Genomic DNA, 14,103 nt, shown 5'->3' on the forward strand with positions numbered 1-14,103 from the left:
ATCGGTTAAGTGAATCTTTTCTGAACTCTTTCTAGTGCAGCGACGTTATTTAGAAAAAAAATGGACACCGCATACACCAGATGTGATCTCATTAAGGCCCTGTACAGCTGTAGCAATACTTACTACTTTTTTACACGTTTATTTCCCTTGTAGTAAATGGTAACATTCCATTTGCCTTCCAAATCACTTGGTGTACCTGTGTATTAACTGCTTTCATGCAAAAAAAAAACCCAAGCTATTAAGTTATTGCAAATAAACTTCCTGCAGGGAAGAATTCATCAAACTAATCGACAAGAAAGTCCAACCACCTCCGAATGGTTTCCCTGCTTTTCTGCATCATTTTTCGAATTGGCATAGAACAACTTGAATTTATATGCCATCTTGTCATACTTCAGAATGTTTCAAAATGAATTGCATTGAAATTTCTTGTTTAAACTTGATCTAATGTTTTCAATATCCTGCTGGAGCACTGCCATAGTTCAGTTTGCTATGTAGCAAGATTATAACATCTGTTCTGCAAGGAAGGCAAAGCATATGTTGCTTTTGCATACCTGGAGAGTGGAATTGACAGAGGCCTGGTGTATCAATTGCTTGGCTAGTTTGCTGGAAAAAGGTACATGATTTAGGGAGGATAAAAATTTTAAGGCAAGGGAGAGTTATTCTTTGAGAAACAGTATATTGTAAGTCTGTTGATTGACTCAAGTTAAAAAGTTGTGATATAGCATACACTTCTATTTCTCTGCATGTTTTAGTCCACAAACCACAGCCTAATTGGGCTTTCCACACCATATAAGTAACCCATTCTTCAATGATTCAGTCCCATCCTCAGGAAACTTCTGTACCATGTTCCCATCTTCAAATATTTACTGATGACTCACTGTTTTCATCACTCTCGCCTTCTTGACAGTCTTTGTTATTCTTTGCCTTAACTTTGTACCTTCTCTACCACCTACAGAGTGCTATATACATAGTGAGTGCTGTTGAAGATCATCAACCTTTCCCAGCAGATTAAATAAACTAAGAATATACAATTGTGCACGTGAAGCATTAAACACAAATATAAAGCTTTTCCTTGACTCAATGTTCCTATGTTCATTTATTTTTCTGTACAAATGCAACCTCATCTTACAGATGGATCAATGGAACATAGTGCTACTGTAGAAGGAGAAAGTAGTTTCATGTAGTTGTTTCTAAAGGCTGGACTTCTGTCGTGGTGCAGTAGGATGTCACTAAAGGATTGGCCAGGAGTTCTGTTCCCTATTCTGCTCACCCCTTTCGGGGTTTCCATCTGTTAATTTGTGACAGTGATTACCAGGATCTTCTGGAAGTTGATGCGGACAATCTGTTGAGAGTGTGGAATAGTTCTTCCCTACAAGTGGAGCAAAAAAGAACTATGGCCTGGATCTTCCAGAATTGGATAGTCGGAGACCTGGCATACTCTGAAAGATATATATTGGGACCTTACGGAAGTTCTGATGCACTGACCAGGCTGGAACCCCCTATAAATATGCCCAACTCTGTTAGCTTCAGAGATTTCATAAGGTTCCAACTGACTTAGTAGTTGGTCAGAATATGTTAGGAAGATTAAAATCTCTAACTCCTTACTGACCATAAAGCCAACCCATCACCACTGAGCATCCGCGCCAAACACTCTTGACATTTTGTTCACACTCTCTGACACACAAACCCTCCTGTACCCCCACCCATAACCATTGCTACAGCTTTCTAGACTGCTTTTGCTATGAAGGCAAATCCAACCGGCAAACTCCAGCAAATGTAAGTAGGGATTTTTTTTTTGTCTAATCTTTGTTAGTTCAGATCGGAAGAGGTGAACTACTATATAATGCTAAAGAATTGTTGGGTTGAAGAGTTTAATTTTTTTGTATTATTCCTTAAGGTGTGAAGAATTTGGTTGTAATGGTCTACTTCGTCCACATGTGGTATGGTTTGGAGAGACTTTAGATTCTGATATCCTGATGGAAGTGAACAAGGAGCTTGAGATCTGTGACCTTTGTCTTATAGTAAGTATATAGTTTCTTAAGCTATTTGTTTTCTTAATGTGATCCACTCTCAATTAGAATGTTGAATCCAAGTTTTCTTGTACTAACGTCCATCAACAAGTGCAAGAGCAAATGGCTTATATTTGACTCCGTAAACTGGTAGCATGTCGAAAAGGGGTCTTGTGTTCAGGAGTACAAGCAATGTTTATCTGGAGCTCTTGTAATATACATGTAGGAGAGACCAGACACTGCTCCAAATCTGGCTTTCATGTGGGGCCTAGTTGCTTTTTTAATTATGGCTGTGATCAGAGGAGAGGTCAATGACACTCTTCTCTTGATCTTTGGATGTAAATATTTGTTCAAATTATCTACGTCTGCACTTAGGCTTCAATTGTTTGTCTCTCCCCAGTCCTTACCTCTCCTTCTACAACCATCCTTTGACCCCCCCCCCCCCGCCCGTGCTAGTCATCCTTTAAAGATTTTGTTTACAACATTTATTGCTTTGTCTTCCCTCGTGATACAGTGAACCACTTTCAGTGCCTATAAACATTTGTTCAAGGAATTCAACTAACCCTTTTACACTAATTTATTGTTTGCATTTCTAATTTACTGTTACCTTAAAAAGTTTAAATACTGTAGGATCAGACTTTTCCTTCCATCTTTTACTAAGAGGGACTGTAACATAACTTGGCCTTTCAAAAATGCCCTTTATCGAAATGCTTGTGCTTCAAACTGTCATTTTTTTTTGAAATCCAATTAAATTCCCTGATGTTTCTTCCTATGGAGAATCTCACTTTGTCCAGTATCTCTGGCTGTGATGTGCATCTGGAAATTCCTTTTCAGCCATATTTTATAAACTTTAGTCAAGGGCTACTTCAACACACGATGGTCAGTGTTTATTGTACTTTTCAGTGGCACAACATGTAGCTGGCTTATCCTAGAAATGAATATTTGTGCCAATTCTTGCAGTGCTTGTTTTAAAAGCAAAACTCAATGACAAACAAACATAACGTGAAATTATGCAGTTATACTATCTGATGGAATAACTTTAAATAAAGGTTTATTTCTCTGACTGGCTAACTATTGAACAGGAAAGGAAATTTAAATATCTTATGCAGTCGCAGAAACCTCTTTTTTTTTATCTCACCCAGAACCTAAGATGCAAAGTGGAAAATATAATTCTTTAGCAGCACAGTGGCTCAGTGGGTGGCACTGCAACAAAATTGTACCAGGGACTCTGGTTCAATTCCACCTTTGGGGGACTGTTTGTGTTGAGTTTGCACATTCTCCCCACGTTTGTGTGGGTTTTCATCAAGTGCTCAGGTTTCCCCCCATAGTTCAAATTTCCCTAGTGTCCAGGGATTTGCAGGCTAGGTGGGTTAGCAAGGGTAATGGAGGGTTACAAGGACAGGGTAGGCGTGTGGGTCTGCGTGAGATGCTTTTCGAAGGGACAGTGTGGACTTGGTAGGCCAAATGGCATGCTTCCACATTGTAGCGATTCTATGAATCAAACTGATCATGCTACATATATCACTGATGTTTCAATACCCTCATCTTCTGCTCTACAACAATGTCTCTAAATTTTATTTCCAAGATGTATATTTTGTGCACTTCCCTAGAGGCTTAGTAGATTTGTCCGGTGAATGTGATACAATATAGTGCTCAATGTACCGAATTCTTAGGAGGCGTCATGCACTTCATTCTGCCGTTGAGGGTAGATGTGCATTTTTCTTCCTGTTAACTACTTCCTAAACAAATCCCTGTCCGTGGCAATAAGTTGCCTCCATTTCCATGGGCTTCCACTTTTCCTAATGATCTTGTGTGGAGTGTTATTAAATGCCTTCTGAAAGTTTTTAATATTCTTGGACCCTGCAATAGTGATCTCTTCAGCAAGGTGAACGTTTTGAAACAAACTTGACTTGGCCTTGACAAATCCATGCTACTGTCTTAAGTGCTCTGCCCTGTGACCCTGAAACCAACTTAAAGGGCAAGGTTAACAGCCTAATTGAGCAGCAAAAGCAATGCTGCCTTTTTCCCTAGTACTTCACAGTGAGGATTCTAATTACTAAATGGTATTGGCCTGAAGCAGGTAGCCAGCAAACATTTTACACCAAAAGCTAGTATTAATACTGACCACAAGTGACAAAAATGATGACTGAAAAATCTACAGGGAGTGAATGCCTTTAGAAGGGGATGAAAGAAACTTGACCAATATTAAGAAGTTACACTCCATCATTTGAAATCCAGTTTAAAATGGACAGCCAAGTATTATGGTTACAAAACTGAAGCCATTAACCACTTGTATTATGAATTTCAAAGTTGCCAGTTATAGTATCACACGCCCTCATTTTATGTTTGGGCAGCAACATTTCGAGTCCAGTGTTTAATTAAGCCAAGGATTAATATCAATGCTGCAAATTCCTGTGGCTGCAAGTCTGCAAGTTTTCCCTTCCCCACTTGTTTAAACATCTGCCACTAGCTGATTTTCTGGAGCCACAGATTATCCATCCAAGTCAGGCTGACATTAATTTTTATGGAGAGTCTCATCTGAAATGCTTTCTGAAACAAAAAAAAGCCACAATTGGTGATTACCTGGCTAGCCTGAGATAAATAATCATGGAGCCAATGGAGAAGTATCACACTCAGGTTGGTTTAGCTTACATTGATAACGTAAGAATTAAGCATAGGTCAATTGGCCCCACAAGGTTTCTCTGCTTGTAGTGCAATAACCGCTGAACTTCTTCCTCCTTTTCTTCTCATTGTCATTGTTTGTGACAGAATGCATCCAACATTGTGGACTGATCAGATTCATACAAACTCGTCAATTATAACTTGTAGGGACAAAGTGTTTAATGCAACATTTTTATCTCTATCAGAGTACAAGTTCCTGTCCAATACCAAAGTTTTCATTGCACTCTTTGGTACACAAAATACCCTATATCGTGTGGTCAAATGCTAAATGCTATAGAAACTCGGCTGGTCTGGCAATATTTGTAGAGAGAGAAACAAAGTTAACATTTCCGCTCCAATAAGTGTTCTTCAGAACCCATGTGAGACCTACTCTGCTCCTAACTTTCAGCAAAGGTTCTATGCCTAATATTTAGCACTGATATTCCAATAAGAGTTGGAAACTGTTTAATTGGGGAATTGTTGTTTCTCTTTCCACCAGTTAAGATCTGAATTTGAATCCAGCCTGACTGAGATTCGTTACTTTTTCATTACAATTGTAAAAATTCCAAATGAAATGATTTTGAAGGGTTTCAACCATTGCTCGATGTGGATTGATGACAGTATTTCTTGAATGTTGGCAATCTTACGTTGGCTATAAAGATGGCTAATGCAGGAAATTATTTAAATAAAACCTACTGGTGCAACAGAGAGGACTCAATATTAGTGTTGTGTTTTTGGCAGATTAGATGGCGTATTTTATTTCTAATTTGCACTACATTTGCTATTCTCAAACCTTTTTTTTTGCACCAACCACTTCAGGACAAAATATCCTGGTGACTACCTATTGGTCCTGCCTACCTGCAGTTGTTTGCCACCTCAAACATCTGGAAAATGGTATTGATATAGTTAGACCTTTGTTGACTGCATCCACATGATGGACCAAATGGCCACCTTTTGTACCATAAATGTCTGAGTTTGATTCTTGTATCTTTTTGGAGGCATGACACTGTTTTTGATGAGATGTTGCTGAGTTGATGTCTGGTTCCGAGCTACAGAGTTTCAGTCTTGAGTCAGGCATCACTTTCAGTCGATGACTCATTTTGTCTTTTGAAATCTTCCACAGCAAGTTAGTCTTTCCCCAGTTTGCTTAACCAGATGTTTTACATTTTTCTTTTCAAGGTTGGGACCTCTTCAATCGTTTATCCTGCAGCATTGTTTGCTCCCCAAGTAGCTGCAAGGGGTGTGCCAGTAGCAGAGTTCAATACTGTTGTCACAGATGCCACCACAAAATTCAGGTATGTCAATTAATCCAGCACTATATCTTTGCTAAGCATGTTCGTTTTTTTTTAGTCTACTAGGATGAAGGAAATGAGTCCTGTCCAGCATGATTGCTTTGCTTCTGTAGAATATAGGAACAGGAATAGGTCTTTCAGTCCCTTGAGCATGTTCCGCCATTTAATGAGATCATGGCTGATTTGTAGCCTAACCCTTATGCCTTTGACCCATATCTCTCAATACCTTTGCTTAACAAAAATCTATCTTATCTCTTAATTTTAAATTAACTACTAGTTAGGATAGTGTGCAGGATTATCAGAAGGTACAACAGTGAGAAGGATTGTCAGAGGATACAGCAGGATATAGATCAGTTGGAGGTTATGGCAGAAAAATGACAGATGGATTTTAATCCAGTCAGGTGTGAGGTGATGCACTTTGGAAAATCAGGTACTGGAGGAACTTATACAGTGAATGGCAGAACCCTGAGGAGTATTGCTATGCAGAGGGATCTGGATATACAGGTCCACACACCACGAAAGGTGGGAGCACAGGTGGATAAAGTAGTAAAAAAGGCCTAAGACGCACTTAACTTCTTTGGAAGGGGCATTGAGTATAAGGATAGGCAAGTTATGCTGCAGCTTTATAGAACTTTAGTTAGGCCACACCTGGAATATTGCAGACCGTTCTGGTCACCACACTACCAGAAGGATGTGGATGCTTTGGAGAAGGTACAGAAAAGTTTTACCAGGATGTTGCCTAGACTGGGGGATTTTATCTATGAAAGAAGGTTGGATACAATGGGTTTGTTTTTACTGGAATGCAGGAGGTTCGAGGACAACCTGATAGAAGTTTATAAGGTTGTAAATGGCATGGATAGAGTGGAAAGTATAAGGGTTTTTCCCAGGCTGAAGGGGTCAGTTACTGGGGGGGTACAGGTTCAAGGTGCGGCAGGGAGGGGAGAATTTAAAAGAGATGTGCGAGGCAGGCTTTTCACACACAGGGTGGTGAGTGCCGGGAATGTACTGCTCGAGGTGGTGGTGGAAGCAGACACAGTAGCAGCATTCAAGAAACACTGGGATGAATACATGAATAGGGAGGGAATAGAAGGATATGGATCCTGTCAGTGAAGACAGTCTTGGTATGGAAGGGCAAAATGTGATGATGTAGGCTTGAATGGCCAAAGGGTCTGTTCCTGTGCCATATTGTTCTTTGTTTCTTCTGTTCTTTAACAACTGATCTCGCATAGCTGCTGTTTGTGGAAGAGAGTTACAAACCTCTACCACCCTCTGTGTGTAGAAATGCTTCCAATCGTCTGTCCTGAACAGTCTAGACCTAATTTTCAGACTCTGCCCCCTGGTTTTAGAATCTCCAACCAGTGAAATTAATTTAATGTTATCTGCACTGCCTTTTCCTGTTATTATCTTGAAGACTTTGATCAGATTACCCCTTAGCCTTCTAAATTCTACAGAAAACACCTAATTTGTATAATCTCTCTTCATCACTTATAACTTAATCCTCAGATCAAGATATCATTCTTATAGGCCTATGTTGTACTTCCTCCAAGACCAATACTCCTCCAAGACCATTCCTAAAGTGTGATGCCCAGATCTGCTCGTGTACTCCAAATAGGGTCTAAACAGGGTTTTCTGACGTGTAACTTTTGCCTCTGTGTATTCCAGTCCTATAGATTTTGGATGTAGGTTTGCTCGCTAAGCTGAAAGGTTCATTTCCAGACCTTACTAGGTAACATCTTCAGTGGACCTCATGCGAAGCAATCCTGAAACTTCCTGTTTTCTGTTTATATGTTTGGGTTGGTGATGTTATTTCCGGTGGTGAGGTCACTTCTGGTTCCTTTTCTCAGGGACTGGTAGATGGGGTCTAACTCGACGTGTTTGTTGATAGAGTTCCGGTTGGAATGCCATGCTTCTAGGAATTCTTGTGCGTGTCTTTGTTTGGCTTGTCATAAGATGGATGTGTTGTCCCAGTCAAAGTGGTGTCCTTCCTCATCCACGTGTGAGGATACTAGTGAGAGAGGGTCATGTCTTTTTGTAGCTAGTTGGTGTTTGTGTATCCTAGTGGCTAGTTTTCTCTGCCTGTTTGTTCAATGTATTGTTTGTTACAGTCCTTGCATGATATTTTGTAAATGGTGTTAGTTTTACTCATTGTCTGTTCAAGTTCATTAGCTGCTGTTTTAGTGTGTTGCTAGGTACCCAATGAACACAGTCTGCCGATTTCTCAGCAGCAAACACAAGCAGACAAAACACGTCCAGAAACCCTAGCCACTCTCCCCTACATCAAAGACATCTCGGAAATGACTGCCAGACCACTCAGACCCCTTGGCATCATGGTAGCCCACAAACCCACCAAACTTGCTTATGTTGAATTCCATCTGCTGCACTTTTGCTCATTCACCACGTCTGTCAGTATCCCTTTTTAATTGGATGCTATCATCTACAGTCTACAATACTGCCTAATTTGTGTCTTTAGCAAATTTGGATAATTGACTTCCAATGTCATGAGGCGAAAATTAAGACTGCAGGTGCTGGAGAGCAGGCTCAGAGTATGGTACTGGAAAAGTACAGCCAGTCAGGCAGCATCCAAGGAGCAGGAGAGTCGATATTTTGAGCATTGCTGATGAAGAGCTTAAGATAAGATTAGATTAGACTGGATTACTTAGTGTGGAAACAGGCCCTTCAGCCCAACAAGTCCACACCGACCCTCCGAAGAGCAACCACCCAGACCCATTCCCCTACATTTACCTTCACCTAACACTACAGGCAATTTAGCATGGCCAATTCATCCATCCTTTGGCTGTGGGAGGAAAGCGGAGTACCCGAAGGAAACCCACGCAGCCACGCGGAGAATGTGTAAACTCCACACACAGTTGCTCGAGGTGGGAATTGAACCCGGGTCTCTGGCGCTGTGAGGCAGCAGTGCTAACCACTGTGCCACCAGCTTGAAATGTCAACTCTCCTACTTCTGAGATGCTGCCTGACCGGCTGTGATTTTCCAGCATCACAATTGCCAGTGCCATTATCCAAGTTGTAAATGTAAGAAGATGTAACACTCAATAGTTTGTGAGTTGGAAATCCTGATCTCATCAAAATAGCAGCACGTGTTCAGGAGGGGGTGATGCAAGGCTCCACAAAGAATGGAGGACAAAATTCAGATGTTGAGTACTCAATGGATAGGTACAGAAAACTTATTTCCTCTGGTCGGGAAATCAGCAGTGTGCAGACATTCACACAAACATCAACCTTTCTATTACCTCATCAAAAATCTCATTCAACATAGTTACATAGAATGTAAAAACAGAAAGTTCTGGAAACAGCTGGTCAGCACTTATGGTTAAAGAAAATGAATATATCAGCTAGATGACCTTGTATCACAGATACAGCCAGGCTTGTTGAATATTTCTCAAATTTATTTTAAGATTTCTAATGTGCATTGTCTTTTGTTTTTATGTTAGTAGTTAAATGCAATGTGCCTTTAACAAAATTCTGTTTACTTTCCTTAATTAATCCATACTTGTCCAAGTTACTGTTCATTTTGTCACAGATTATTATTTAGATTAGATTAGATTACTTAGTGTGGAAACAGACCCTTCGGCCCAACAAGTCCACACCGACCTGCCGAAACGCAATCCACCCATATCTTTATATTTACCCCTTACCTAACACTACAGGCAATTTAGCATGGCCAATTCACCTGGCCCGCACATCTTTGGACTGTGGGAGGAAACCAGAGCACCCAGAGGAAACCCACGCAGACACGGGGAGAACGTGCAAACTCCACACAGTCAGTCGCCTGAGGCGAGAACTGAACCCGGGTCTCTCGCGCTGTGAGGCAGCAGTGCTAACCACTGTGCCACCATGCTGCCCATGCTAAAGGTTTTCCCCCAGTTGAGGTGAAATTGATTAGCTTATGGTTGTTGGGTTAATTCTTGTTTCTTTGCTGAACATGGGCAATACATTTGCAATTCTCTGGAATCACCTTCATATCCAAGGAAAATTGAAAAGTTGTGACCAGTACCTCCATCCTTACGTCTCTCAGCATGCTTGGACGCATACAGTCTTGGCGATTTGTCAACTTTAAGCACTTTACTAAAGAGCACTTTTACACATTCTGTAATGAGTACCACTCAATCAGTTTCTGGCCTAAGTATGACCCTTCTGTTTTATCATGAATTTGGTGGCATCCATTTCCTTGTTACAAACACATATCAAGTACTCATTAGCCTTTTCTTTGCTTGACTCCTTTTTGATCTCTAATTACCAACAGCCCTCTCCTTACTACTTGTCCAGTAGATGCATGCACATCTCATCCTTGATGACTGCTCCTGTCTGATTGCTATTCTTGCAGGAAATGTTGGTTCCTGGTCTTAAATTACCTACAGTAAGTAGGTAATTTAGAGCCATTCCTGATGAAGGGCTCTGGCCCAAAACGTCGAGTTTCCTGTTCCTAGGATGCTGCCTAACCTGCTGTGCTTTAACCAGCAACACATTTTCAGCTTAAATTACCTACAACCTTGTTTGCATTTATCTCCAATATAAGATCTAATCCCTTCCCTGTATCTCCTTTTCACAATCTGATTCACTAGTCGTCTTCCCTTTTGTAAGCTTCTTCTCTACCATCAGTCTCCAAAAACCCTTTTCACTGTACCCTGGTTTGTTGCATCCTTCAAATCCAATCATGCCTTCCTGTCACTCCTCCACCTGTTGTCCCAGGAGATAAATTGGTTTAATTGATAGAATATGTTTGTCTTTACAGATTTCATTTTCCAGGCCCATGTGGAACAACACTACCGCCAGCACTTGCTCGTCATGAAAGTGAAGTAATTTTTTAAGGAACTTGAACACGTATTCAGAAGTCTTTTCAAATAATTATGAGTAGGTCAAGTGATATTATCAAATTCAGCACTTTAAAAAGAATTGTGGTGCTTTCAGCGATAAGAAATCCGTGTCACTGCTTGAATGACAAAGGACTTTTAATGACTCATGAATTTAATTACCTGATTAATTGTATTGTTCTTCTTTTGAATTTATGAAGTAGTCCTTTTTAAATGCCTGTCAGCTGAATAGGACTGAGAACATTCAATCATTGTACAGAAATGTCTATAAATAAAACAATTTAAAAATGTAAAGTGTGGAACACCTCAATTTAATTCATGTCAGCTTCACTCCAATTTCTATCTGAAAACAGGTGGTATTTCTCTGCTCAGTTAGTGTTCTTTGCAAAGATTTAAATTCCCTAAAATTAGTTTTTTAAAAAGTGTTTTTTTTACTGTTGTAACTTCTATAAAATTAAATGCTGGTTGTTTCAATGATTTTTAAACACTTTTTTTTCAGCTGAACCTGAGGATATTATGAATTGTTTAGAGGTTTTACAACTTTAACAGAAATTAAAGAAAAGAGATCAGTCTGCGACTTGCACAGTTGGGAAAAGGTGGAGCAAGTCAAACAGTCAGGCACAAAGCAGAGAACGAGGTAGGACTGATAAATAAATTACATTTAGTTCAATGCAAGAGGCATAACAGGGGAAGCAGATGTACTCAAGGCATGGTTAGGAATATTGGACTGGCATATCTTAGCAATTACAGAAACATGGTTCAAGGATAGACATGACTGGCAGCTTAACGTTCCAGGATACAAATGCAACAGTAAGAACAGAAAGGGGGGGCAAGAGAGGAGGGGGAGTGGCGTTTTTGATCAGGGATAACATTACAGCTGTACTTAACGAGAATACTCCTGGGAATATGTCCAGGAAAGTTACTTGGTTGGACCTACGAAAGAAGAAAGGGATGATTATCTTGTAGGAATTGTATTATAGACTCTTCCCTCTTTCCCCCAACCCCACCCTCATAGTCAGCGGGAAATTGAGAACCAGATTTGTAAGGAGATCTCCGTTATCTGTAAGATTAGATGAGATTAGATTCCCTACAGTGTGGAAACAGTCCCTTCAGTCCACACCGACCCTCCAAAGAGTAACCCACCCAGACCCATTTCCCTCTGACTACTGCACCTAACACTATGGGCAATTTAGCATGGCCAATTCACCTGATTTGCACATCTTTAGACTGTGGGAGGAAACTGGAGCACCCGGAGGAAACCCATGCAGACACTCGGAGAATGTGCAAACTCCACACAGACAGTCGCCCAAGGCTGGAATCAAACCTGGGACCCTGGTGCTGTGAGGCAGCAGTGCTAACCACTGAGCCACTGTGCTGCCTAAAATTCATTTAGGGGACCTGGGCTTCACTGGCTAGATTGGTATTTATTGCCCATACCTAATTGCCCTTGAGGTTGCCTTGTTCAATCGCTGTATAGAGTTTTGCGTAGGAAACCCCCTAACATCATAAGATTAGATTACTTAGTATGGAAATAGGCCCTTCGGCCCAACAAATCCACACCAACCCTCGGAAGAGTTACCCACCCAGACCCATTCCCAACATTTACCCCTTCACCTAGCACTACAGGCAATTTAGCATGGCCAATTCACCTGACCTACACATCTTTGGACTGTGGGAGGAAACCGGAGCACCCGGAGGAAACCCACGCAGACACAGGAGAATGTGCAAACTCCACACAGTTACCTGAGGTGGGAATTGAATCCGGGTCTCTAGCGCTGTGAATAATAGGCTGGTAATGGTAGGGGATTTTAACTTTACAAACATAGACTGGGATTGTCATAGTGTTAAGGGTCTAGGTGGAGAGGAATTTGTGTGTATAAGAACATTTTCTGATTCAGTTTGTGGATGTACCTAGGAGAGAAGGTGCAAATCCTGACCTACTCTTGGGAAATAAGGCAGGGCAAGTGATCGAGGTGTCAGTCAGGGAGCAGTTTGGGGCCAGCAACCATAATTCTATTAGTATTAAAATAGTGATGGAAAAGGGTAGATTGGATCTAAAAGTGGAAGTTCTAAATTGGAGGAAGGCCAATTTTGACAGTATTAGGCAAGAACTTTCAAATGTTGATTGGGGGTGAAGGATGGCTAGAAAATGGGAAGTCTTCAATAATGAGGTAACAAGAGTCCAGAGACAGTATATTCCTGTTAGAGTGAAAGATAAGGCTGATAGGTGTAGGAAATGTTGGATGATTGGAGAGAATAAGGTTTTGGTTAAGAAAAAGAAGGAAGCATATGTCAAGTATAGATCAAGTGAGTTCTTAGAGTATAAAGGTACTGGCTGAAAATGTGTTGCTTTCCAGCAACACGTTTTCAGCTCTGATCTGCAGTCCTCGCTTCCTCCTATAAAGGTAGTAGGAGTATACTTAAGAGGGAAATCAGGAGGGCGAAAAGGGGACATGAGATAGCTTTGGCAAATAGGGTTAAGGAGAATCCAAAGGGATCTGGATGTAAGTTTGCTCCCTGAGCTGGAAGGTTTGTTTTCGAATGTTTTGTCACAAAAATAGGTAACATTATCAGTGAACCTCTGGTGAAGCACTGATGGTTTGGCTCACTTTTTATTTATGTGTTTAGGTTTCCTTAGGTTGATGATGTCATTTCTTGTTCTTTTTCTCAGGGTGTGGTATATGGGATATAAGTCAATGTGTTTGTTGATAGAGGTCCGGTTGGAATGCCATCCTTCTAGGAATTCTTGTGCGTGTCTCTGTTTGGATTGTTCTAGGATGTGTGTGTTGTCCCAGTCAAAGTGGTGTCCTTCCTCATCTGCACGTAAGATACTAGTGAGAGAGGGTCATGTCTTTATGTGGCTAGTTGATGTTCATGAATCCTGGTGGCTAGTTTTCTGCCTGTTTGTCCAATGTAGTGTTTGTTACAGTCCTTGCATGGCATGTTGTAAATGACATTAGATTTTCTTGTCTGTACAGGGTCTTTCAAATTCATTAGCTGCTGTTTTAGTGTGTGGGTGGGTTTGTGGGGTATCATGATGCCAAGGAGTCTAAGTAGTCTGGCAGTCATTTCTGAGTTGTCTTTTATGTAGGGCAAGTATTGTTATCGTACCTGCAGATGCTTGCCAGTTATTTTAAATCGGACTAGATTGAGAAAGCGAATGCACTGCTTGCAGATACCAACACTTACCAACAAGTGGTGATAGTCCCAACCCCACAACTAGAGAATCACAGCCCTACTCAAAAAAACTTCATAAATTTGGAGAAATAAATGAGACCGACTTCCAAAAAATGAAACCAGACTGATCCA

General features: G+C 40.8%; 1 protein-coding gene across 1 annotated transcript in view; it reads left to right on the plus strand.

Moving 5' to 3' along the window:
- The window catches only part of sirt5 (sirtuin 5), a 37,427-nt gene extending 26,339 nt beyond the window's left edge, over positions 1 to 11,088 (plus strand). Inside the window, exons 7-9 of the mRNA XM_060849962.1 lie at positions 1,898 to 2,021; positions 5,850 to 5,965; positions 10,716 to 11,088. Coding sequence (XP_060705945.1) covers positions 1,898 to 2,021; positions 5,850 to 5,965; positions 10,716 to 10,791 — 316 coding nt within the window. The 3' untranslated portion in view covers positions 10,792 to 11,088. The remainder of the gene's footprint in view (positions 1 to 1,897; positions 2,022 to 5,849; positions 5,966 to 10,715) is intronic.
- The last annotated feature ends 3,015 nt before the right edge of the window (positions 11,089 to 14,103 follow it).

This window comes from Hemiscyllium ocellatum, chromosome 34 (assembly GCF_020745735.1).
Source record: "Hemiscyllium ocellatum isolate sHemOce1 chromosome 34, sHemOce1.pat.X.cur, whole genome shotgun sequence".
NCBI lineage: Eukaryota > Metazoa > Chordata > Chondrichthyes > Orectolobiformes > Hemiscylliidae > Hemiscyllium > Hemiscyllium ocellatum.